The sequence below is a fragment of the Triticum urartu genome, chromosome 5 (assembly GCF_003073215.2).
Source record: "Triticum urartu cultivar G1812 chromosome 5, Tu2.1, whole genome shotgun sequence".
In the NCBI taxonomy this organism is placed as follows: domain Eukaryota; kingdom Viridiplantae; phylum Streptophyta; class Magnoliopsida; order Poales; family Poaceae; genus Triticum; species Triticum urartu.
Window position 1 is genome coordinate 458,369,165 of NC_053026.1, and position 25,989 is coordinate 458,395,153.

The following is a 25,989-nucleotide window of genomic DNA, read 5'->3' on the forward strand; positions in this document are numbered from 1 at the left end:
GCAAAATCGACTAACCAGAGATGAAAAAGTCAGTCGACCGACGTGTAGCCCCACCTTGCTAGTGCGTTCAGTTTCGACAGCAAAATTCAGTTTCGACAGCAAAATTCAGTTTCGAGAGTTAAGTTCAGTTTCGACAGTTAAGTTTAGTTTCGACAGTTAAATTTAGTTTCGACAGTTAAGTTCAGAGATGAGCGGCTGATGTATTTTACATCTAGCACTTTGTGGTTATGTATTTTACATCATGTATTGGAGATGCTATTAGAATTCCACTCAGGTTAACATTGTTCATTGTCTCTCTTGTCCTGCTTCAGCCTCGGTGTCGTACAACTCCGGAGCTGCTCCAACGATGAAACCCTCCATCACAGCGGAGCAGTACCTCGGGCTCCATCTCCAGACGCCTAAGATCTTCTTCCCCTCCTCCGACAGCCAAGTCAGCCGGAGCATCCTCACCGGCCAACCCAATCACGCTGAGATCGACATGGCTTCGCCAAAGAGGTTGTACACTTGTTGCATCTCTTTTTTACTCTACATGCTATATATTTGTCCATTGAGCACTCGTAGTAATGGGAAATACGATTATTTTATCCTACTATATGACAAGAAGTGAGGTACCAGGCAACTTAGCTATCCGTCATGGACTCTCTTGAACGCCATCATTATTTATCTCTGCGCGTCTGAGCTGTGCATTTGTCGATGGGCCTGGGAGTTGAGCTAGTATGGCAGTGGCCTGGGTCCAAAGTAATAGAAGTAGCACAAAAACATTTTTTTAGTGTAGGATTTTCCTTGCTCAAGCCTGCCTACTAGAATCGCCAGTGCTTGAAAGGAAAAGTGAATGAAAAACATCGGAATTGGAAAGTTTCCTATGGTACTACTTTTCATGAATTTGGTGCAAAGGAATGGAGCAAAGGAAAACTGTAGGATTTGTTCCTTTAGTGTCTCCTTAAAAGAAAAACCGTAGGAATTCTAATTTCCACTTCTCCTCCTTTTCATATTCCTATTCATCAAGCACAAGACTAAGAGATAGTAGCATAATAGCATTATAACCGTACATTTTCTTGTGGTTTGACTTAATCTCACCATGCTTTTTTGCATCATGTGATCTTCCAATTGTTGTGAATCAAACACCCAGATTGGCAGAAATCCTGTGTTTTTAAATTCTCTGTTTTGCACGTGCATTCCTGTCCTATTCCTATCTATTTCCTATCCCTGCATTGTTAGAATCCTCAAATTCAAACAAGCCCTTACTCAATTACTTCTGTTATAGATATGTGTCAAAGAAAACCTTGTGTGGTTTGTCCTGCTCCTGCGGCGCTGTGTTCCACCCCAGCTCAGCTGCTCCAACGACGGAAGGGTTCACCACAGCAGGGATCTGCTCTCCAGACTGTCTTTCGCCGCCTCAGATCTTCTTCCCCGCCGCCGGCAGCCACGACAACTTCATTACCATCATCAACTGAGCAGATAACCTTGAGGACTACACGGGTCCTCAAGAGAGGTCGCACTCTTCCGTGTTTGCTTAAGTTATGCGTCGCTTAATATGATGACATGCTATATTATCGTCGTGTTCACCTATTAGACTCCGAGTCAGGTCCAAACTAATGCTGAAACTTGAGTTTTTAAATGGTTGTGGGGTACATATTGGGGCAGCAATCAGTACTATCTGTCTACTATCTGGTTAATCTCCAGTGTCTACTATGAGTTTCATGTTGGGTGCAAACAAACATTAAAGGAGCCATTATCTGTATTTTTTAACTAAAGCTATTATCTGCCTGCTATCATTGGTTTTGGGTCTATCCACAGTTTGCTACCATCACTCTGGATTTGTGCATGCACTCCTTACATAATCTCACTATGTTTTATTCCTATGCATGCCAGTTATTGTACACAATGGAACTGATCATGTAGAGCAAAAGAGACGAGCCTTGCGTGGCAATAAAATTTCATGCAGACGTCGTTCCATGGTGGGCGCAAAGGCAGCCCCCCCCCCCTCCACCCATTTCAGATCGTAATCAAGAGGAAGATAACTGTTATGAGGGGGATTCAGAAGGAGAAGACCACTCCTATTTACCCCATGAGGTCTTCGCTCTAACTTGGCATGCTGATGTTGGTAATATCATGCATATGGTGCCTTGCATTGCTTACTGTATACATTAAAGATGTCATCTGCTTAGTTTAGACATGCTTTGTGTCAATGCCATCTGTTTAGTTTCTTTATCGTATATGTGAATCATGCAATGCCATCTTGTCTAGCCAGGCATCATATATGTGAATTTTGCAATGCCAGCCTAGTTAGCCAGTCATCTTATAGGTGAATTATATCATGCCATCATTTTTTTATTACATGTTAAATTTGTCAACAATTTTAGTACATTCAATTACTCTTCCTGTGCATCAGCCATTTGGCACTGTCATGGAAAAATCTGGAGTGGAAACAAGGTCTTCAGAGCAGAAAATGCTATCTGACGAAGCGCATGTCTTGCTAGTTACCGATAGCTCCTCAGAGGAGGATTCAGAGACAGATGACCAGTCATATCCCCCCCCCAAGGTGCATGCCCTAACTTGGCAGGGTTATGTTGCTCATATCGTGCATATGGTATCTTGCATTGCTATGTCATTTGCTTAGTTTAGACATTCTTTGTGTGAATGTCACCTGTTTAGTGTCTAATTACCATATATGTGAATTATGCAATGCCATCTTGTTGCAAGACATTATATATGTGAATTATGCAATGTTATCTTGTTGCAAGGCATTATGTATGTGAATTATGCAATGCCATGCTGTTTAGGCAAGCGTCATATATGTGAATTATATCATGCCGTCCTTTTTTTTGTATTTCTCATTGCTTTTGTCGACAATGTTTGTATATTCAACTGCTCTTCCTGTGCATCAGCCATTTGAATTGGTGATGGAGAAATCTGGAGTGAAAACAAGGTCTTCAGAGCAGACAATGCTACCTGCTGAAGCAGATATCTTGCTGGTTACAGATAGCTCTTCAGAGGAGGATTCAGAGGCAGATGACCAGTCCTATTATCCTCCTGAGGTGTATGCTCAAACTTGGCAGGGTTATATTACTCATATAATGCATATGTTGTATTGCAATGCTTAGTTTTTACATCATATACACAATATTGAATGCCATCTCCTTAGTTGACACATCATATATGCGATTGCCCTCTGCTCACTTCCTTAGTATATAAATCATATATTTGAATTATGTCATGCCATGATGTTTACATAGATAGCATGTATCTGAATTATGGCATGCCAACCCATTTTCTAAAGACATAATATAGTTATATCATCTCATCCTGTTTACATAGTCATCATATTTAAATTATGCCATTCTATCCATGAATTATATCATGCCATCATGTTTCCATCGACGGCATGTTTGTGATTTATGGCATGCCAACCACTTTAATAGACACATCGTATAGTTATATCATGTCATCCTGTTTACATAGTCATCATATTTTGAAGTATGTCATTCTATCCTGTTTAGTTAGCCATCATACATGTGAAATTGTGTCATGCTATCCTGTTTAATTAGCCATCATATATGTGAAATTATGTCTTTCTATTCTGTTTGCTTAGACAACATAAATGTGAATTATTTCATGCCCTGTTTTCTTCCCTACTATCCATTGCACCTGTCTATCTTGCAATGTCTGTACATTCAATTACTTTTCTTGTTTATCATCCATTTCAATTGGAGGGAGTGATGGCAGTATCTGTGGGAGTAAAAACACGGTCTTCAGAAAAGATCGTGCTATCTGTCGATGCAGATAGAACCACGGTTGTACTTGCCCAAGAACCAGCCCCACCACACATAACCCACACTCATGCAGATTGTACCCCTACCCAGTTGGACAGAGAACCAGCTACACCCCTTCTAACCCCAACCCCAGCAGATAGACACCCAGTTCCTGTTGACACACCACTGTCTCCACCACAGAGCACCCAAACATGAGCAGTTAGTAAGGCAACTCAGTGCCCAAATCACGAGGACCACCATTCCGAACCCGAAGTCAACGCTTAAAGCAACAGAAGAATTGTTCTCAGGTCAGGTTCCATAGCTATGGTTCATACTACTTTGCTATTGCATCACTGTATTTACTGATACCAACTAATTTCAAATTAGACGGATGCAATTGAAACTCCAATGGCGCAACAGGTATGTTTTAAACCTGTTTCTTCAACGTGTTTGGCTGTTTGCTGTTATAACTTGATCTATGTTGATTTCAGTTTCAATTGAATAAACAGTTATGTTCTCATGCCATGCACATTACAAGTGTTGTTATTGTTGTGTAGTTTCCCACACTTATATTCTGTCTATGCTGCTTTATCTTAAATAGATATGATTCGGACTGTATCTATCTTGATTTGGCAACATAAACTAGAATGATATAGACCATACAGTGACCATACTACATAGATATATGTTTGTTTCATGTTGTTATCATGTCCACCTTACTACTGAACTGGTTTACCAAAATGAGTTTCATATACTACATTGTAAACCTGAGATGTGTTTGTTTGTTTCTCTTTTAGAACACGGATAAAATATTGGAGAAGAGTACCTGTTATGCAATGGTAAAGGAAGTAATGCAGATAAGGTTCAAGATAGTGAGACATCCCTGTTGGTCTCCAAGAAAGCTGATAAAAACTATATTGAAGACATTGAGACAGCCCCAAAGTCCTGTCTTGATGTAGTGTTCGAGTTACTGGCTACCACTGCTGGCACCAGCTCTTCGAACTCATTGCCTGAATCAGTTCGGCTTCTTGAGTCTCAACTTCAAGTTGAAAGACATCGATCAGATGTTATGCGACAGGAAGCCGAAGGACTGAGGAAGTCCCTGCAGAATTCAGATACATACTTTCTGGTGCAACAACAAGCGCTGGAGGACTTAAGCGCCAAACAAGAGAAACTTAATAAGCTTGCTAAGCATCTTGCCAGCATTATGGGTACCCAGGATATTGTTTCTTGAGCTCTTCTGAAGTGGTTTCAGTTCTGGACTTGTTTTGCTGTGGCGTTTATATGCTGCTGTGTTCCCTATATTTGCACTGGTGGCGAACTTTGATGCCCAGTGGATGTAATATGTGTAATAGTCGTGATAGCCTAGTGTAAGTTGCTTGCTTATTTATTTCCTTGTTGTCTTGTTTATTTGTTTGCTTGTAGTTAGTGCAGTTCTTTTTCTGCGGTTTGCTAGTGGCTGCAATAACCTATTTTTTAACTAGGCCACAATAACCATGGGCTAATATTTACTGTAGTGACACTGGGCCTCCTACGGGCCGTAGAAACAATGGGCCTTGTACGGGCCGTAGAAACAGTGGTCCTTCTACGGGCCATAGAAACAATGGGCCTTCTACGGGCCATATCATCAATGGGCCTTCTACGGGCCGTATCATCAATTTGCCAAACATGGGCCAAACAGACCGCATTCTGGCTGTAAACGGGCTAGAGTTGGAATCGTCCGTTCATGGGCCGACCATAACGGGCCATCATTAATAGGCCGTATTTGATGATGCTATAAAAACGGCCCAATGTATTAACGGGCCACTAACGGGCTGACTGTAACCACGGGCTGAATTTGGCCCGCAAGCAGAAAATGACAGTAACGGGCCGTAAGTAAACGAATGCTGGAAATGAGCCCAAGAATAAATGGGCTCTGAGAAGGACGAAAGATAACATGGGCTGGAGACGGCCCAACGGAATAACGGGCCGTTAATGGGTATAAAGTGATACACTGTTCATTACAGGCCAGTTTCACCACGGGCCGTTAATGGGTGTAAAGTGATACACTGTTCATTACGGGCCAGTTTCAGCACGGGCCACTAATGGGCCAAGAGTTACAAAGGGCCTCATATGGGCCGAAAGACGTCATGGGCTATACATGGGCTAGAAGTGAAAACGGGCTGGAATCATATTGGACGGCCCAGATGACGCTACTAGGCCTAATTCGGATAGGGCGTAACAGGCCTTGGGTTAGCGGGTTATAAATGGGCTATATGCGAACAGGCCGTTAACAGGCTTTACATGGGCCAGCCCGCCAACTTTTGACCAAGTCAAATGGGCTGGCCTTTTCACAGGAATGGGCCACTGTTGGGCCATGCCACGTGTCGACGTATCATAGGCGCCTTCTGTCCAGTGAGTGGATGACATCTGTCCCAACGATGAGCCGACACGTGTTTCCTCTAGCCAATGATGATTTTACACGTGGAAAATCCCCATTGGTCGGGGCTGTTAACGGGTTATCGGATCCAAAACCCGACCCGATATCTTAACGGCGTTCCGTTACGGTGGATGCCACGTGTCGGTCACCCTTGACGAAAGCACTTCTGTGACGCGCGATTTATTGTCATGGAAGTGGACACTTCCATGATGATAATTTTGGTAATGTCATGGAACACTTCTACGACGGCACAGGTATGACTATCTTGATTCTGTCATAAATTTGTCATGGATGTACATGCATGACAAAAAAATGACCTACTGTGACAAACACGTATCATCACGGAAGTGTATTTTTTTGTAGTGGTAATTCAAAAAATTTCCTACGATCACGCAAGATCTATCTAGGAGAAGCATAGCAATGAGACGGGAGAGTGTGTTTGCGTACCCTCGTAGACCGAAAGCGAAAGCGTTATGTTAACATGGTTGATGTAGTCGAATGTCTTCGTGATCCAACCGATCCAAGTACCGAACGTACGGCACCTCCGTGTTCAGCACACGTTCAGCACGATGGCATCCCTCGAGCTTTTGATCCAATAGGGGGTCGAGAGGGAGTTCCATCAGCACGACGGTGTGGTGACGATGTTGATGATGTGATCCGCGCAGGGCTTCGCCTAAGCACTACTACAATATGACCGAGGTGGTAAACTGTGGAGGGGGGCACCGCACACGGCTAAGAAACAATTGATGTGCCTTTGGGGTGCCCCCCACCCCCGTATATAAAGGAGGAGGGGAGGAGGCGGCGGCCTAGGGGGCGCACCAAATGGGGGAGTCCAACTAGGACTCCCATTCCTAGTTGGACTCCCTTTCCCTTTTCGGATAGGGGAAAGAGGGAAGGGAGAGGAAGAGGAGAACGAAAGGGGGGGCGCCCCCTTCCCTAGTCCAATTCGGACTCCCTATCGGGAGGGGGCGCGGCCACCCCTTGTGGGCTGCCTCCCCTCTCCCCTATGGCCCATGTAGGCCCAATATTCCCCCGGGGGGTTCCGATAACCCCTCGGTACTCCGGAAAAATACCCGAATCACTCAGAACTATTCCGATGTTCGAATAGAACCTTCCAATATATGAATCTTTACCTCTCGATCATTTCGAGACTCCTCATTATGTCCGTGATCTTATACGGGACTCTGAACAAACTTCGGTCATCAAAACCACATAACTCATAATACAAATTGTCACAGAACGTTAAGTGTGCGGACCCTACGGGTTTGAGAAGTATGTAGACATGACCGAGACACATCTCCGGTCAATAACCAATAGCAGAACCTGGATGCTCATATTGGTTCCTACATATTCTACGAAGATATTTATCGGTCAAACCGCATAACAACATATGTTATTCCCTTTGTCATCGGTATGTTACTTGCCCGAGATTCGATCATCGGTATCATCATACCTAGTTCAATCTCGTTACCGGCAAGTCTCTTTACTCGTTCCGTAATGCATCATCCCGTAACTAACTCATTAGTCACATTGCTTGCAAGGCTTATAGTGATGTGCATTACCGAGAGGGCCCAGAGATACCTCTTCGATACACGAAGTGACAAATTATAATCCCGATCTATGCCAATTCAACAAACACCTTCGGATACACCTATAGAGCATCTTTATAATCATCCAATTCCAATTATGTTGTGACATTTGATAGCACACAAAGTGTTCCTCGGTATTCGGGAGTTGCATAATCTCATAGTCAGAGGAATATGTATAAGTTATGAAGAAAGCAATAGCAATAAAATTAAACGATCATAATGCTAAGCTAACGGATGGGTCTTGTCCATCACATCATTCTCTAATGATGCGATCTCGTTCATCAAATGACAACACATGTCTATGGTCAGGAAACTTAACCATCTTTGATTAACGAGCTAGTCTAGTAGAGGCATACTAGGGACACTCTGTTTGTCTATGTATTCACACATGTACTAAGTTTCCGGTTAATATAATTCTAGCATGAATAATAAACATTTATCATGATGTAAGGAAATATAAATAACAACTTTATTATTGCCTCTAGGGCATATTTCCTTCACCAACAACATAGAGCACTTGTTTGAAGTCCCTTGAGATGGTCTCCACGTGTTGTGCATAACCCTGAGCCTCTGGTTATGGCCAACTACAACATGGAGGAACATGGCCACTTGCTCTTCCATACTGGTGTGGATGCTCTCTTGTAGCAGCCCCCTGGTCCTGAAGGTCTGGACAAGTCTGGTGAATGGTGCTCTTTTCATTTGAAGCATCCACAAGGCCTCTATGTCCTTGCAATTGTAGATGTAGTTCGGATTGGCGATCCTCTCCTGCTCCCGCATAAGCATTGGAGCATAACTGATGACATGTCTCTCACCACGATGAATAGCTCTCATGTGCATGAACATGAGTCATGCCTGAATCACAGCTATCAGTGTGTTGTTGCCTGAACTACCAGACTCATCCATGCATCCATAACCTATTCGACATCGAGGGTCCATTGAGCAATGGGGAAAACGATCCTAACAATCAACCTAACATAGGGGAGAGGGGGGCATTTCTTACCGGCATTGGAGACGAGGACGACGAAGGGGGGCATGGCTGATTCAAGGGCGACTCGGCGATGGCCAACGGGAAGGGGAGCACCAACTCCTACTATCAGATAGTGTTGTTGCCGCGTCCACCACCTTCGTCGCCGCTTTGCGCAGATATGAGTTGCCGCCGCCGCCGCCGATGGTGAGGCTAGAGGAAGTGGTTGTCCTAGAGGTAGTGGTGACCGAGTAAATGGGGGGTGAGGCTAGATTTGGCGCCATGTCGCCGCTCCCGATTTCCATATCCTACCATCCCCACTCTCTTTCGGGTTGCACCCTCGTGTGCGAGCTTGCGCCACACTAAACCCGACTCGCTGGAAATTGCTGATTCGAGGGTTTTCCAGTGAGCCAGGCTCTAGGCTGCTTTAAGGTTCATGCTGATGCGAGCTAGCCCACCACGTATGCAACCAAACACACTTTTCTTGGCCCAACGCGGCCTAGTTGGGCCTAATGTGGGCAACCAAACACGCCCATGTAGTTTTGATAAACTATGTATGCTTACAGTGGCATGTTGTATTTGTGGTGAATTATTTTGTTAATGGGACCCCCTGACTCAACATCCTGACTACGCCACTGCGCATTGGAGATGCCTAAGGTTGTCACGCCTAACTTAATGGATGCTATAAAATCTTAGGCATGTGTTTGGTTCATTGCCACATTTATGGCTTGCCACGCTTTTTCTAACTACATGGTCCACATGTCATAGGCTCAGTTTTTTGTGAAATCTTGCCACACTTGTGATAGCCATTTTGGAGATGTTAGGTTCTAGGCCTTGCAGTGCCACACTTTGCTACACATTCTTGGCAAACTTGACTAAGGTTAGTTCAATAAAATGGCAGTCACAAATTGGCAAGTCTAAAGGAATTTTTCTGCACTTTTTGAGGTATGTGATGTGGGATCCTATTCTAGCAAAAAAAAACTTGACTAAGGTGAGGCTTGAACCAAACATCTTTCTAAGTTGGTCAAATTTGTCTAACCTTAGGCGTGACAACCTAGGACAATCTTAGTCACAAACTAAACAGTCCCTTTGTTCGCCACACCTTTTGTGGCAGCCATAGTTTGTCAAAATAAGTCATGAACCAATAATCAACTGTTCACCCTCGGGTGCAGAGACCACCCAACTGGAAGAGATACTCTTTATCTTTAATAATCTAAAACTTATTGTGTATAATAAGATATAACTCTCTTTATCTTAGTATTGTACGAAGCTGAACTGGAGAGAGAGAGAGAGAGGGAGAGAGAGAGAGAGGTTTTGAGTTTGACATAAGAGCCATATCAAAATTAAGAAACAATATCTCTATTATTCCTCATTACTGGACTTTCATATCAGCATTTTAACCAGACGGTATGTTCATAAATCTGGAGTCACTGCTTTGAGAGTACTTCTCCGGAGTCCGCTTTCTCTTGACGAAAGTGAGCACAAATACACAATATTTGCATTTGCATCCATCTTGAATGGACAAGTGGAGTAGTCAAGAAATAGAGACCTAACTCTTGCTTATTCTTGCGAAACACATTACACGATGTTTCAGGCCAAATGCAGAATCAATGTCACGATAATAGGATCATTCTCATTCCTGGATAGGCGGCATTCGGTAGATGAATGGAAGCCGGCATGGTTCGTCATCTGAAACCCCAAGAAGCCCTGCTTTTTTATAGGATTCGATACTATCCGCGAGTGTCTCCTCCAACTTCCTTGGTTTCCACCCTAAATTCTTCAGCTTTTCCGAAGTGACTCCAACGTTAAAATCCACATCAACCATCCTGCCAACCCAAAATTTCGTAATGAAAATCCTTTGTATATGATAAGCAAGCTATGACATGGTGTTGATAGTCTTGATGCTATGACACTTACTTGTCTACATAAGTGTAGCTAGGGTACATGTTCTTCATGATTGCCAGCAAATCCTTTAGGTCCATTTGGTCCAGTGAGCATATGTATCTCTCAGATGGCCCTGCCTTGTTGTACAACAGGAGCAATGCGTCGGCGATATCACGAACGTCTACTATGGGAAAGAACTTGTTGTTCATCGTGTCGGGGCCTCCTGCGATCGGACATATGATGGAATTACATTAGGCACAAGGATGTGTATTTTAAAAGGTCATGCTCTGAACTTCATTAAAACCGAGGCTGTCTTAATACACTTTTAATATAAAAGCCGAGGAACTCCTCCGGCGTCATTTTTTGTTCTGAACTTCATTGCTCTGCTGTACTTCGACAACAAGAGCACAACGGAAGGAAAACAACCGGCTTTGGTTTCCAATAGTATAGTACTAACCATATGTGATGTGCAATGCACAAAATGATTATGTATCCTTGTGATGCATGAGCTGAGGAGTGGAACCTTTTATCATGTAGACGAGGACCTTGCTGCTGGTGTTGACCGCCACATGCTGCAACAGAGGGCCGAAAACCAGACCAGGGCAAAATGTGACGACGTGCAGCCCGTTCTTCTCTCCGTATTCCAGGGCCATCTCCTCGGCTTCAGTCTTTGCAAGAGAATACCAGTTCTGCCAACACAAACATGAATAATAACACTTACCCCTGACAAGAACTCGGTAAAACTGAAGATGTTACTCTCTTAAGATTTTGGTGGCAGATTTTAATCTCCTGGGGCATGCACTTGGTGCATTTACTAATTCACCATCATTGATTAATTGCTGAGCGCTGACCTCAGTCTGTCTGCAAAACTCCTTGTCTGACCAGCAGGTCTCATCTTTGATTTTATCTCGAGGCCAATCCGGGTTGAAGCAATTAGTGGCGATGGACGAGACCACGATGAGTTTATGAACTTGCATAGCTGAGCAAGCCTTGAGCACATTCATGGTGCCCTTGACAGCAGGTTCCATCATCTCTTTCTGCACAATTTTTCAAGTTTATTATCAGTAATAACAGCAGGAAGGGGTTATCTCTAGAAGCACAGAGTTTTCTGAATGAAGATTTTATTCATTTTTTTATTGAAAAGAATCAGCTCTGAGAAGAAAAGCATCTTGACATCAGTGACCAGTGGCACTCGCAGTCAAACTCTGAGCTCATCCAAAACACATTCCTCTTCTCTTGCACTTCTTCGATTCCATCCCAAACTAACAGTCAGTATTTTTTTCAGGTCTAGCTTGAATAATACTAACAGTTACTATTTTTTTTCAGATATAGCTTGAATAAATTTGGAATAGTTGCAGTTAAGCGAATTTGCACTTGCCTGTGGATCAACCATCTTTTGGTCGGGCACTGGAGTGGCGACATGGAACACGCCCTCGCAGCCGGCGAACGCGGCCGCCACCGTCTCGTAGTCGAGCATGTCCGCCTTGAACAGCCGCAGGTTCGCCGGGGCTCCGTCCAGCTGCGTCAGGAACGCGTTCTTCGGATCACCTGCAAGAGAAACCATGCATCGACCCGGAAGATTAACAAGATGCAGAAAATGAGCAGTGTCGTCAGGGGTGGCTGCGTACGTGGGTCGCGGACGGTGGCGTGGACGGCGTAGCCGCGGGAGAGGAGCAGCTTGACGAGCCACGAGCCTATGAACCCGTTGCCGCCGGTGACGCACACGCGGGGCGGCGGCGGGGACGACGTCGCCATCTCCTGTTGTTGTTCAGAGTTCAGAGTTCAGAGAAGGTGAGAGGACGCGAGAGTTTTCGTTATCGTTTCTCCCGGGACAAACGGGCCCCGCCTTTCTTGACTCTCTGTCTATCGCCACAAGCGGCTCGTGTGGATGGCTTCACGCGCACTAACAAAGTGGGGGGCAACGCCGCTGACAAAGATTTCCGATGACATTTCCGGTGCAGGCATATTATAGTTAAAAAAATCGAACCGGTGAGCCCATTGGTTCTGGTTTTAACAGGTCGGACCACCGGTTCACTGGTTCAACGGTTGGTTGAGACAAAAAAAACATGTACAAAAATAGGAATAAATATAGATTTTTTTTGAGAAACAGGAATAAATATAGATGTTCCATCATTTGACAGAAACTTGCACTTGGCTAGATGGTCTTTGGGCCGAGCATAATTCTATGGCCTGCTTCTTGGGTGACTTGATTTCGATTCCCATCTGGAGTGAAGACAGAGAGAGATCGAACACACAGATCGTATTGCCTCTGGGGCAGTTCATATAGAGTTACAGGGAGAGCACGAACCCACGATGGTGATCGTGGGCTGGCCGCGAGAGGGGGCGTGGGGACGTGCGTATTACAGGGAAAACTATACACACGTACTCCAGCTATACAAACACAACACTGTATTCTAACACCCCCCCCCCCCTGCGTAGTCTTGGCGTCGTTGGAGGAGACACAAAGACTGGAGCGAAACTCGGTGAAGACATCGGTGGGCAGCCCTTTCGTCATCACGTCCGCAAACTGCTGGCGAGTCGGAATGTGCATGACACGGAACTCGCCGAGGGCCACGCGTTCACGGACGAAATGGATGTCCAACTCGATGTGCTTGGTGCACCGATGGTGAACGGGGTTCCTGGAGAGATACACTGCCGAGATGTTGTCGCAGTAGACCAGCGTCGCCGTGGTCACCATGCACCGGAGCTCACCAAGCGGTTGACGAAGCTAGACGCATTCCGCGACGGCGTTGGCGACGACTCGGTATTCCGCCTCTGCACTGGAACCCGAGACAGTGGCCTGTCGCTTCGCGGACCAGGAGACGAGAGCATCACCCAGGAACACGCAGAACCCTGACGTGGGGCGGCGCGTGTCGGGGCAGCCGACCCAGTCGGCGTCGATGTAGGCGTGGAGCTCGAGAGTCGAGGAAGCCCGAAGATGAAGACCGAGGTCGGCCGTGCCACGCACATACCGGAGCGCGCGTTTGAGCAGAGCGTGGTGACACTCCCGCGGATCATGCATGTGGAGGCAGATCTGCTGGACCGCGTACACGAGCTCAGGGCGCGTGATCGTCAGGTATTGCAAGGCCCCGGCCAGACGGCGATAGGCGGAGGCGGAGGCGACGCGCGGCCCGGTGGCAGCGGAGAGCTTGGCCTTGGTGTCCACGGGTGTAGGCGCAGCCTTGCAGTTGTCCATGCCAGCATGCTCGAGGATGTCCTCGGCATACTGGGCTTGTGAGAGGAAGAAGCCGGACGCCGAGCGGGTCACCTGAATGCCCAGGAAGAAGTGGAGCGGGCCCAAGTCTTTCATGGCAAACACGCTTGTGAGGTTGGTGATGATGCGGCGAAGGAGGGCGGCCGACGAGGCAGTGAGGATGATATCATCCACATACAGTAGGAGGTAGGTGGCGTCCGCGCCGCGCGAGAAGGTGAAGAGGGAGGTGTCGGAGCGCGTGGCGGCGAAGTCGATGGAGGTGAGGAAGCTGGCGAACCGAAAAAACCAGGCGCGCGGCGCTTTCTTAAGCCCATAAAGGGATTTGGCAAGGCGGCACACATGGTCAGGCTTGTCGACGTCCACAAAGCCAACGGGTTGTAGACAGAGCACCTCCTCCTGAAGTGTACCATGCAAGAATGCATTCTTCATGTCCAGTTGATGCACTGGCCAGGAGCGCGACGCAGCGAGAGTGAGCACAGTGTGAATGGTGGCAGGCTTCACCACGGGTGAGAAAGTTTCCCCGCAGTCGACACCGGCGTGTTGGTTGAAGCCGCGGACAACCCAACGGCCTTGTAGCACTCAAGGGAGCCATCGCGGCGTGTTTTGTGCCGGAAAACCCATTTTCCGGTGATGATATTGGCGCCTGGCGGACGGGGGATGAGCTCCCAAGTGCAGTTGCTGATGAGCGCTGCGAACTCCTCCTGCATGGCGGAAACCCAGTTGGGGTCTCGGAGTGCATCACGGACGGAGCGAGGCAGCGGGGAGGCGTCTGGTGGTGGAGAGACAATGGCGACGCAGACGTACTCGTTGGCGTAGCGCTGGCTGGGGCGATGGATGCCAGCATGCGCGCGGGTGAGCATGCACGCGGGAGCGGCGGGCGGCGAGGGCGTAGACGAGGAAGATGAAGGAGAGCCCTCAGATGCCCCGCGGACGGCTGCGCTTGAACGCTCAGTGGGCGGAGGAGGTGAGCGAGGCAGGGCCGTGCGATCCCAATCTAGCGGATGTGCTTGAACCCGACGGATGCGCGCCCGAGGAGAGCGCAGACGGACCGTCCGTGAAGGATCTAGCGGCTGTGCTTGAATCTTGACGGAGGCGCGCCAGATCCGCCCGAGGGAGACCCGGTGGCTCGCAGGGCGGTGATCGGAGAAGCAGCAGGCGCAGGGCTGGATGGCAGCGCGCCAGCGGGCACCTTAATAGGGGCAGGGGTGTAGCACGGCGGCGGCGGAGCCCTGCGATCCGTGGGTTGAACAGTGCGCCAGTCATGTGGGCTGTTGTGCCGGAGTCCAAATACCAGTCCGAGGTACCAGAGGACGACGAAGCAGACGTCGCGGCCTGCAGAGCAGCCTGTAGAGCCTCCATGTCCCAGGGCCATGGTTGCGGTGGCGGAGGCGCAGAGCTGGAGCTCGCGCCAGGCAAACCGTAGACGAACTCAGGGGGCGGGCCATAGGCCCCGTAGCCATGGGGAGGCGGAGCAGGTGCAGTTGGCCCGACGAAGTAGGCCTGCTAGTGAGGTATGCCAGGACGGGGCCCGAGCACACCGGCGCCGGGAGCACGCCAGGGCATGGGCTACGCTTGCACCATGCCCGTCCAGGAGTTGGCGCCAGGAGCGTGGCTCGGGAGGATTGGTGCGCCAAGAGCACCAGCCGTCGGGGTTGTGGACGAGGAGGCACCCGGGCTGCCGCGCCCGCGGCGGCGACCGCGCCCGTGCCCACGACCACCGCCAGAGTCGGAGGCGGGAGACGCAGGAGGCGGAGCGGTTGGGGTCAGGACAGCCATAGATCGGGCAACAACAAGGGCGTGCGCCGACTAGATCCGGGCGGACTGCTCCGCGCGGTGTGATACGTCTCCAACGTATCTATAATTTTTGATTGCTCCATGCTATATTATCTACTTTTTTGGACATTATTAGGCTTTATTATCCACTTTTATATTATTTTTGGGACTAACCTATTAACCGGAGGCCCAGCCCAGAATTGTTGTTTTTTGCCTGTTTTAGGGTTTCGAAGAAAAGGAATATCAAACGGAGTCCAAACGGAATGAAACCTTCGGGAACGTGATTTTATCAACGAACAAGACCCATGAGACTTGGACCCTACGTCAAGACACAAAAGAGGAGGCCACGAGGTAGGGGGGCGCGCCTACCCCCCAGGCGCGCCCTCCACCCTCGTGGGCCCCCTGTTGCTCCACCGACGTACTCCTTCCTCCTATATATACCTACGTACCCCCAAACGATCAGATACGGAGCCAAAACCCTAATTCCATCGCCGTAACTTTCTGTATCCACGAGATCCCATCTTGGGGCCTGTTCCGGAGCTCCGCCGGAGGGGGCATCGATCACGGAGGGCTTCTACATCAACACCATAGCCCCTCCGATGAAGTGTGAGTAGTTCATCTCAGACCTACGGGTCCATAGTAACTAGCTAGATGGCTTCTTCTCTCTTTTTGGATCTCAATACAATATTCTCCCCCTCTCTTGTGGAGAACTATTCGATGTAATCTTCTTTTTGCGGTGTGTTTGTTGAGATCGATGAATTGTGGGTTTATGATCAGGTCTATCTACGAACAATATTTTAATCTTCTCTGAATTCTTTTATGTATGATTGGTTATCTTTGCAAATCTCTTAAAATTATCAGTTTGGTTTGGCCTACTAGATTGTTCTTTCTTGCAATGGGAGAAGTGCTTAGCTTTGGGTTCAATCTTGCGGTGTCCTTTCCCAGTGACAGTAGGGGCAGCAAGGCACGTATTGTATTGTTGCCATCAAGGATAACAAGATGGGGTTTCATCATATTGCATGAGTTTATCCCTCTACATCATGTCATCTTGCTTAAGGCGTTACTCTGTTTTCATTAACTTAATACTCTAGATGCATGCTGGATAGCGATCGATGAGTGGAGTAATAGTAGTAGATGCAGGCAGGAGTCGGTCTACTTGTCTCGGACGTCATGCCTATATACATGATCATACCTAGATATTCTCATAACTATGCTCAATTCTGTCAATTGCTCAACAGTAATTTGTTCACCCACCGTAGAATAATTATGCTCTCGAGAGAAGCCACTAGTGAAACCTATGGCCCCCGGGTCTATCTCCATCATATTAATCTCTCAATACTTAGTTATTTCCTTTGCTTTTACTTTGCTTTTATTTTACTTTGCATCTTTATCACAAAAATACCAAAAATATTATCTTATCATATCTATCAGATCTCACTCTTGTAAGTGACCGTGTAGGGATTGACAACCCCTTATCGCGTTGGTTGCGAGGATTTATTTGTTTTGTGCAGGTACGAGGGACTGGCGCATAGCCTCCTACTGGATTGATACCTTGGTTCTCAAAAACTGAGGGAAATACTTACGCTACTTTGCTGCATCATCCCTTCCTCTTCGGGGAAAACCAACGCAGTGCTCAAGAGGTAGAAAGAAGGATTTTCTGGCGCCGTTGCCGGGGAGGTCTACGCAAAAGTCAATATACCAAGTACCCATCACATACCCTTATCTCCCTGATAACCCACAAGTATAGGGGATCGCAAGAGTTTTCGAGGGTAGAGTATTCAACCCAAATTTATTGATTCAACACAAGGGGAGCCAAAGAACATTCTCAAGTATTAGCAGCTGAGTTGTCAATTCAACCACACCTGGAAACTTAATATCTGCAGCAAAGTGTTTAGTAGCAAAGTAATATGATAGTAGTGATAACGGTAGCAAAAGGTAACAGTAAAAGTAAATAAGCGAAGAACAATATATGGAAAGCTCGTAGGCAATGGATCAGTGATGGAGAATTATGTCAGATGCGGTACATCATGTAACAGTCATAACCTAGGGTGACACAGAACTAGCTCCAGTTCATTGATATAATGTAGGCATGTATTCCGAACATAGTCATACGTGCTTATGGAAAAGAACTTGCATGACATCTTTTGTCCTACCCTCCCGTGGCAGCGGGGTCCTTACGAAAACTAAGGGATATTAAGGTCTCCTTTTAATAGAGAACTGGAACAAAGCATTAACACATAGTGAATACATGAACTCCTCAAACTACGATCATCACCGGTAAGTATCCCGATTATTGTCACTTCGGGGTTAACGGATCATAACACATAATAGGTGACTATAGACTTGCAGGATAGGATCAAGAACACTCATATATTGATGAAAACATAATAGGTTCAGATCTGAAATCATGGCACTCGAACCCTAGTGACAAGCATTAAGCATAGCAAAGTCATAGCAACATCAATCTCAGAACATAGTGGACACTCGGGATCAAACCCTAACAAAACTAACTCGATTACATGATAGATCCCATCCAGCCCATCGCCGTCCAGCAAGCCTACGATGGAATTACTCACGCACGGCGGTGAGCATCATGAAATGGTGATGGAGGATGGTTGATGATGACGATGCCGACGGATTCCCCTCTCCGGAGCCCCGAACGGACTCCAGATCAGCCCTCCCGAGAGGTTTTAGGGCTTGGCGGTGGCTCCGTATCGTAAAACATGATGATTTTTTCTCTCTGATTTTTTTCTCCCCGAAACTCAATATATGGAGGTGGAGTTGGAGTCAGAGAGGCAACAGGGGGCCCACGAGGTAGGGGGGCGCGCCCCCACCCTCGTGGCAAGGTGGTGGGCCCCCTGGCCTTCATCATTGGCAGGTATTTTTCTTATTTTCTGAAAAGTTTCTCCGTGAAGTTTCAGGTCATTCCGAGAACGTTTGCTCCTGCACATAAATAACACCATGGTAATTCTGCTGAAAATAGCGTCAGTCCGGGTTAGTTCCATTCAAATCATGCAAGTTAGAGTCCAAAACAAGGGCAAAAGTGTTTGGAAAAGTAGATATGTTGGAGACGTATCAACTCCCCCAAGCTTAAACCATTGCTTGTCCTCAAGCAATTCAGTTGACAAACTGAAAGTGATAAGGAAAAACTTTTACAAACTATGTTTGCTCTTATTGTTGTAAATATGTAAAGCCAGCATTCAAGTTTTCAGCAAAGATTATAACTAACCACATTTGCAATAACGCATATGTCTCAAGTTTACTCATATCAATAGCAAAATCAACTAGCGAGCCATAATAATAAATCTCGGATGATAACACTTTCTCAAAACAATCATAATATGATATAACAAGATGGTATCTCGCTAGCCCTTTCTGAGATCGCAAAACATAAATATAGAGCACCTTTAAAGACCAAGGACTGACTAGACATTGTAATTCATGGTAAAAGAGATCCAGTCAAGTCATACTCAATGTAAACTAATAGTAATGAATGAAAATGACAGCGGTGCTCTCCAACTGGTGCTTTTTAATAAGAGGATGATGACTCAACATAAAAGTAAATAGATAGGCCCTTCACAGAGGGAAGCAGGGATTTGTAGAGGTGCCAAAGCTCGGTTTTGAAACAGAGGTGAATAATATTTTGAGCGGTATACTTTCATTGTCAACATAACAACCAAGAGATGGCGATATCTTCCATGCTACACACATTATAGGCGGTTCCCAAACAGAATGGTAAAGTTTATACTCCCTCTTCCACCAACAAGCATCAATCCATGGCTTGCTCGAAACAACGAGTGCCTCCAACTAACAAGAGTCCCAGGGGAAGTTTTGTTTGCAATTATTTTGATTTAGTTTGCATAAAGCATGGGACTGGGCATCCTGGTGACCAGCCATTTATCTCGTGGTGAGGAGCGGAGTCCACTCCTCTTGAGAATAACCCGCCTAACATGGAAGATACAAACAACCCTAGTTGATACATGAGCTATTCGAGCATACAAAACAGGATATTTATTTGAAGGTTTAGAGTTTGGCACATACAAATTTACTTGGAACGGCAGGTAGATACCGTATACAGGTAGGTATAGTGGACTCATGTGGAATAACTTTGGGGTTTAAGGGATTGGATGCACAAGCAGTATTCCCGCTTAGTACAGGTGAAGGCTAGCAAAAGACTGGGAAGCGACCAGCTAGAGAGCGACAACAGTCATGAACATGCATTAAAATTAATCAACACCGAATGCAAGCATGAGTAGGATATAATCCACCATGAACATAAATATCGTGAAGGCTATGTTGATTTTGTTTCAACTACATGCGTGAACATGTGCCAAGTCAAGTCACTTAAATCATTCAGAGGAGGATACCACCCCATCATACCACATCATAACCATTTTAATAGCATGTTGGCACGCAAGGTAAACCATTATAACTCATAGCTAATCAAGCATGGCATAAGAAACTATGATCTCTAGTTGTCATTGCAAACATGTTTATTCATAATAGGCTGAATCAGGAACGATGAACTAATCATATTTACAAAAACAAAAGAGGTCGAGTTCATACCAGTTTTTCTTATCTCAGTCAGTCCATCATATTTCATCATAATTGCCCTTCACTTGCATGACTGAATAGTGTGAATAATAATAATAGTGCACGTGCATTGGACTAAGCTGGAATCTGCAAGCATTCAATAAATAGGAGAAGACAAGGCAATATGGGCTCTTTTGTCAGATAAACAATAATGCATATAAGAGCCACTTCAATAATTTAATTATGGTCTTCTCCTATCGACCCCCAAATAAAAGAAAAGAAATAAAACTATTTACACGGGAAAGCTCCCCACAAGCAAAAGAAGAACATGAAATCTTTTTGGGTTTTCTTTTTAATTACTACTACAAGCATGGAAAGTAAACTAATTAAAAGCTACAACTAATTTTTTTGGGGGGTTTTCTTAAGGTTTATTAAACACACAAGAAGAAAGTATAAAAAGAAAAATAAACTAGCATGGATGATACAATGAAAAAGTATGAGCACCGACATCTAGCAATGAGTATGTGAGCATAAATGTAATGTCGGTGGGAAATACGTACTCCCCCAAGTTTAGGCTTTTGGCCTAAGTTGGTCTATGGCCACGGCTGGCCTGGTGGATATCCATAATAATAGCTAGGGTCGTACTGTGATGCAGCAGCTATTGCCTGCTGATCTGCAGCGTGGCGACGAGCGGCCTCCTCTCTCCTCTCGTACTCATCTGCCTCCTCTCTGGTAATAATATATCCTCCTCTTGCCTGATAATCAAAGAAGGCAGGAGCAGGGAGAGTAATACGGACAGCACAACGTCTGTCAAAGATTAGTCGGTACTGGAGAGGTGATTCATTCCTCTCAACAAACTGGTGGTGAACCATAGCATTAAAATCTAGATAAGTAGGTGGTAATTCAATATCATCTTCGCGTATATCTATACCAAGAAAATTAGTTATGCGGGTTGCATAAATTCCACCAAAGAAATCTCCATTATGTCTATTAAGATGCAACCTACGTGCAACAATGGCTCCCAAATTATATGATTTGTCTCCTAACACAGCACTCCTAAGAATACTGAGGTCGGGGACACACATGTGACATGCCTCATCCTTACCATTGATGCATCTACCTATGAAGAAAGCAAAATAATGTATAGAAGGAAAGTGAATGCTCCCTATGGTAGCCTGTGTAATATCTCTAGATTCTCCCATAGTTATGTTGGCAAGAAAATCTGTAAATTCAGATTTGCGAGGATCCCTTATACTACCCCATTGTGGAAGTTTGCATGCAGTGGTAAAATCCTCGAAGTCCATGGTATAAGATTAATCATAAAGATCAAACAGGACAGGTGGAGAATTACGTGAAGTTGAAAATTCAAACCTCCTCACAAAGGAACTAGTGAGAGTGTGATACTGGCTGCACTTCTCTTTCTCGAAGCTCACAAGATCAGCGTTACACAAATATGCGTTAAATTTTTCCTTAATTCCCGCTCGATCCATAAAGTTCTCAGAAGGCCATTCACAAGGACGCACTGGAGCGTCTCTTGGTGGCTCTTCATCAGCATCACGCATTGCAAGCCTGGGTCCTTACTTCCTTGAAGAACCACCTTGGAACATTTTCCTAAGCATTTTTCTTCCTACGAAAAATTCTGAAATTTTTTAGTAACTTCAAAATAAAAGTAAACCAAACTCAATAATATTGATAGTAACTACTCCTACAAGTGCCTAGGGCCTATATCATGCATCAAAACTACTTTTAACCATATAAATTTGACATGCAAGCTCAAGAACAGGGTCATCTAAGCAGCAAAAATTTGTAATGAATAAAGCACTAGAACAAAAACTAATTAGACCAATGGGGGAGTCACATACCAAGGAACAATCTCCCCAAGCAGTTTTGTGAGAGGTGCTTTGAGCAAGGAGATCGAAAATGGCAGCAAAACGAGCTTGGACTCGGGTTTGAGCTGGTTATTCGTGTTTGGGAGAGAAAGGAGTGTGTGGGTGCAGGAATAAGTGGAGGAGGGCCACCGTGGACCCACGAGGCAGGGGGCGCGCCCTAGAGGGGTAGGCGCGCCCTCCACCCTCGTGGGCAGGTGGCTGGCCCCCTGGTGTGTTCTCAGATCCATAAATCCTCAAATATTTTAGAAAAAATCATATTTAATTTTCAAGGCATTTGGAAAACTTTTATTTTCGAGGTATTTTATATTGCACGGATAATCAGATAACAAATAGACAAATATTTATTTTTATTTTTATTTAATTAAACCTATAAAGGATGAAAGGGTTACTAGGCAGAACCGTTGCATCCACGTCGTCGGCTATGAACAGTGCCGAGCGAGCGGAGCGTAGCGAGAGAAAAGAAAATATCTCCTCTTTCTCCATCCTCCCTGAAAATATCTCCTCTTTCTCCATCCTCCCTCCTTATCCGGCTCCTCTTCTCCATGCCGTCGCCGTCGCCTCCTCTTCCCCGTCGCTCACAGCCGCCTCGCCCCCTCCGCCTTCACCACCTCCTCTCGTGGCTCCCGTGTCGGAGTTCAGTGCCAGGGGAAGAGGGATCGACGATGGCGCAACAGAGGAGATGGAGTAGCGTGCTCCTGCCGCCGTCCGACCCCATCCTTCCTCCGCTCCTCCCCGCCCCTGCCTCCGCCTTGCCGCATCCTCTGCGCCGTCGTGCCATCACACCATCTCCACTTCTGCCCAGCGCCCCGCTGCAGCCGCCTGCTGGTCGTCCTATTCTATATGGAGCTGCACATCGGCTTCGGCATCGTCGCCGGCAGCGACTTCATTCACCGCCTCCTCTATATTCAGTCCCTCTCAGACAAACCCATCCATGAGACATCCATAGCAAACTGAAACTCAATTTCATCGCATTAGTCAAAGCATGCCATCACGTATTCTTTGCTGTTGTCACTGGAATCCTTTACAACCCGACATTATCACTGGAATTCTTTACAACCTGACATTATCGGGTTTCTTAATTTTCTCCATTGGACACTCTCCTATCTGAAATATTAGTCTTGCCTATTTAATGGTGGTTCACATGCAGGTTCAGAGAGTAGCTCACTTGGATATGAGCATATGTGCAATCTTGAGTGGTCTCAAGACGAGATGAATTAAACAATGTTGACATGCTGGTTGTGCTAGGTGAGTTCCCCTTTCATCACACGTTGCTGAGTAGTGAAGTTATGATTGTTGAATTGTATGTCCCTGGTGCCAAGTTCCCCCAAATCAATGTTTTGTAGCTATATGTGTATGAGAAATAGTGGAAAAAGAAGTTTCCCTTAGTAATCATCTCTCTACAAAATCCTTAGAAGTTTTGTAGCTATACAATCTAGAATTCAGGGAATTATGTTTTTCAATGTTAACTTTCACCAACAAAAAAACTGAATTTTCTGCAATAAGCTTCAGTGGAAATTACGGTAACCATTTTTTTATTACTGAAGCTCCTCGTCCAATTCCGCATCAATGTAACAGAAAAGTAAAAAATTAAAAACATATGTGCTGAATTTTGGTGCCAAGTACATGCCTTTCAGATATATTATTGCCTACTTAAGATGAAGCCAGTCACATTTCTCATTACACAGGATGATTTTGTCATGTTTCATGCTTCAAGAAAAGCAGGCTGGTCTTACATCTATTTGGAATATTTAGATGGCCAAGGTCAAAGAGTATCAAGGTGCTTCTAACTGATCTCACTCTTATTATTTGTGGCTGCCAATTTCCGTGTTTCAAAGGGAAAAAATGCACTGCTGCTTCATGTGTATGTTGGTTTAAATATGATACAATAGTTTGCGCATTGTGTATCCTATATGCCCAATGGTTTCCTGATCTAGGGCTTATATTGTGTACTAAAATAATCCTATTTTCTTTGAAAGGTGGGTTTTTATTGGAAATACGTCAAACCTTTACTTTTTGATTTTTGTTTCTTTCAGTTTCATTTTATGCCACTTTCAGGTTAAAAGTGGAAAATATACATGGTTCTCAATGTTTTATGCTTTGGTTATTTGGAGTTACCCTCAAACTAATGCCAGCCTCCATTTGTCCAATCAAAGTAAACCTATGTGCATGTCTACTATATTGTGCGCGAGTAAGCAAAATTTTATATTGGCATGTGGAACTGTTACTTGGTCCATGTTTAGCACTTGGCAGATGAACCTGGAATGTGAACCATGCATAAATAGCAAGGTATGATGATTAGTAAATTGTGTTAATACTCGGTACTTTTCTTCCAACTAAAGTATAGCTCCAGTTCAGATGTTAGTTACATTATGTCTACTTGAATTTAGTGCATTTTTTTGGTTCCCTCTTTCTGTGTTGAAAATATGTAAATTGATGCATCATGTGTAGCTTGTCACTCTGTTTCTACTTGGCAAGGTCTGCAATAGATTATATATGCATTACATGGTCTGCTTCTTTTGCCTGCGTCAACATATGTATGTTGTTCGTATTGTCTTTTCATGCTTATTTTTTCAGGGATCCCTCACCCTCTTAATTCATTCGTATTCTTTCCTTCTTAGTTGCAGTGTTGCAAGGTATACCCTGCCTTGGAGAAGGGCATTCTGTGGGCTGCTTCTACAGGTTACATATAGTTTTCCCACTGCTTCTCCTAATTATGCACAATGCCAAAACCAGACAGAAAAGAGTGGGCACTATTAGTTTTACTTTCTTATCTGCTATCATATTTTATTCTTTACAGAGTATCAAATCTGAGATCAATCCAGTTTTGAGTTAGGTTACCTAAAGACTCCATGCACCTCTTCGTCACATGTCCACTGATCAATGTTCTGTAATAACCCTCCGGGCCCTTATTTCTTATTTGGATCTTTTGTCACACCGTCTCATGGAGACAAGTGGCAAGGAGGACGTCTTCTCGTGGCGTTCCTACCTCTGGGGGAGATCCCCCCCACCCCCGGGTGATTCTCAAAAAAAGGTCCAGTTTTGAGTTTTGACACCCATTAATGATGCATTCATGTTATGAGTTACAAAATACTAAATCTAAAATGACATGATTTTAGAAAGTTGGGTGGGTTGAAAGAACCAAACTGTTTCAAGTTACACGTCTTCTCTGTCGTGGGCTAAAAGCTATATATGTTTGCCTCGATGAATTTTCGAAAGAAAATACAGTATGCCTTTATTTACCATGGATTGACGGAGTTCACGTGTGTTTTCATTGGTTTTTTAAATGATTTCTTAAGCGGCCTTCTATGATTTCCCACTATGATTTATTTGGGCATGAGGGTGGCTCTTTTGAGTGAATGTTTGGAATAAGCAGTAAGTTGAAAGGTGCCGGAAATAACTCTATCCTGGCAAGATGTGAGTCTCCGTTGTCCAGTCACTATACACCAATGAGGTGGTGTTGGAAACTATGAAATTGGCTTTCTCTTAATTTTCTTATTATAGATGTGTATTTAATTTGGATCCCCGATGATGTCTATATCTAATATGTATATCTAGAAGTAGTGTTTTTTTGTGTGTATTATGATCCCTCGTTAGAACAAAAATAGTATACATTTACTATTTTGGACCATAATTCATTGAGTGAAATTGCAAGCATTTGCAACTTTTCACCAGTTATAATTTCAAAGAGGGTTTTATACAGGCTCTATTTTCATTTGATCTGTCCATGGCATCCTTGCATTAATATTATGACATTGTTTATTCATGTTTAGATATTCTATTCAGTGTAATGCTACATGTATGTGCTTATTAGGTCATCCTACTATTTGTAATAAAATCCGTGTTGCATTATCTTTCCATCTAATCTCTCTACTTACTCACTACTAACATCGCTTCTAACTGGCTTCTTGCGCCATTGGCGCAACCGGGTCATCTAGTATAAATAACAGAGGGTAAAAGTGGGGTACAGAAGGT

At 45.1% G+C, this 25,989-nt stretch overlaps 1 protein-coding gene and 1 long non-coding RNA gene across 2 annotated transcripts; one reads left to right on the forward strand and one right to left on the reverse strand.

Annotated features, from left to right (window-relative positions):
• Window positions 1-10,067: 10,067 nt before the first annotated feature.
• LOC125509813 (cinnamoyl-CoA reductase 1-like) lies at window positions 10,068-12,489 on the reverse strand. The gene is made up of 6 exons (XM_048674841.1): window positions 12,237-12,489; window positions 11,987-12,156; window positions 11,460-11,645; window positions 11,132-11,297; window positions 10,642-10,831; window positions 10,068-10,550 (listed from the first exon to the last, which is right to left on the reverse strand). The coding sequence occupies exons 1-6, from the start codon at window positions 12,361-12,363 to the stop codon at window positions 10,358-10,360; spliced, it is 1,032 nt and encodes a 343-aa protein (XP_048530798.1). The 5' UTR covers window positions 12,364-12,489; the 3' UTR covers window positions 10,068-10,357.
• Window positions 12,490-22,446: 9,957 nt separating this feature from the next.
• Window positions 22,447-25,702, forward strand: LOC125509814. Its single transcript, XR_007284228.1, has 2 exons — window positions 22,447-23,262; window positions 23,703-25,702. It is a non-coding gene; the product is annotated as an uncharacterized LOC125509814 (long non-coding RNA).
• Window positions 25,703-25,989: the final 287 nt, after the last annotated feature.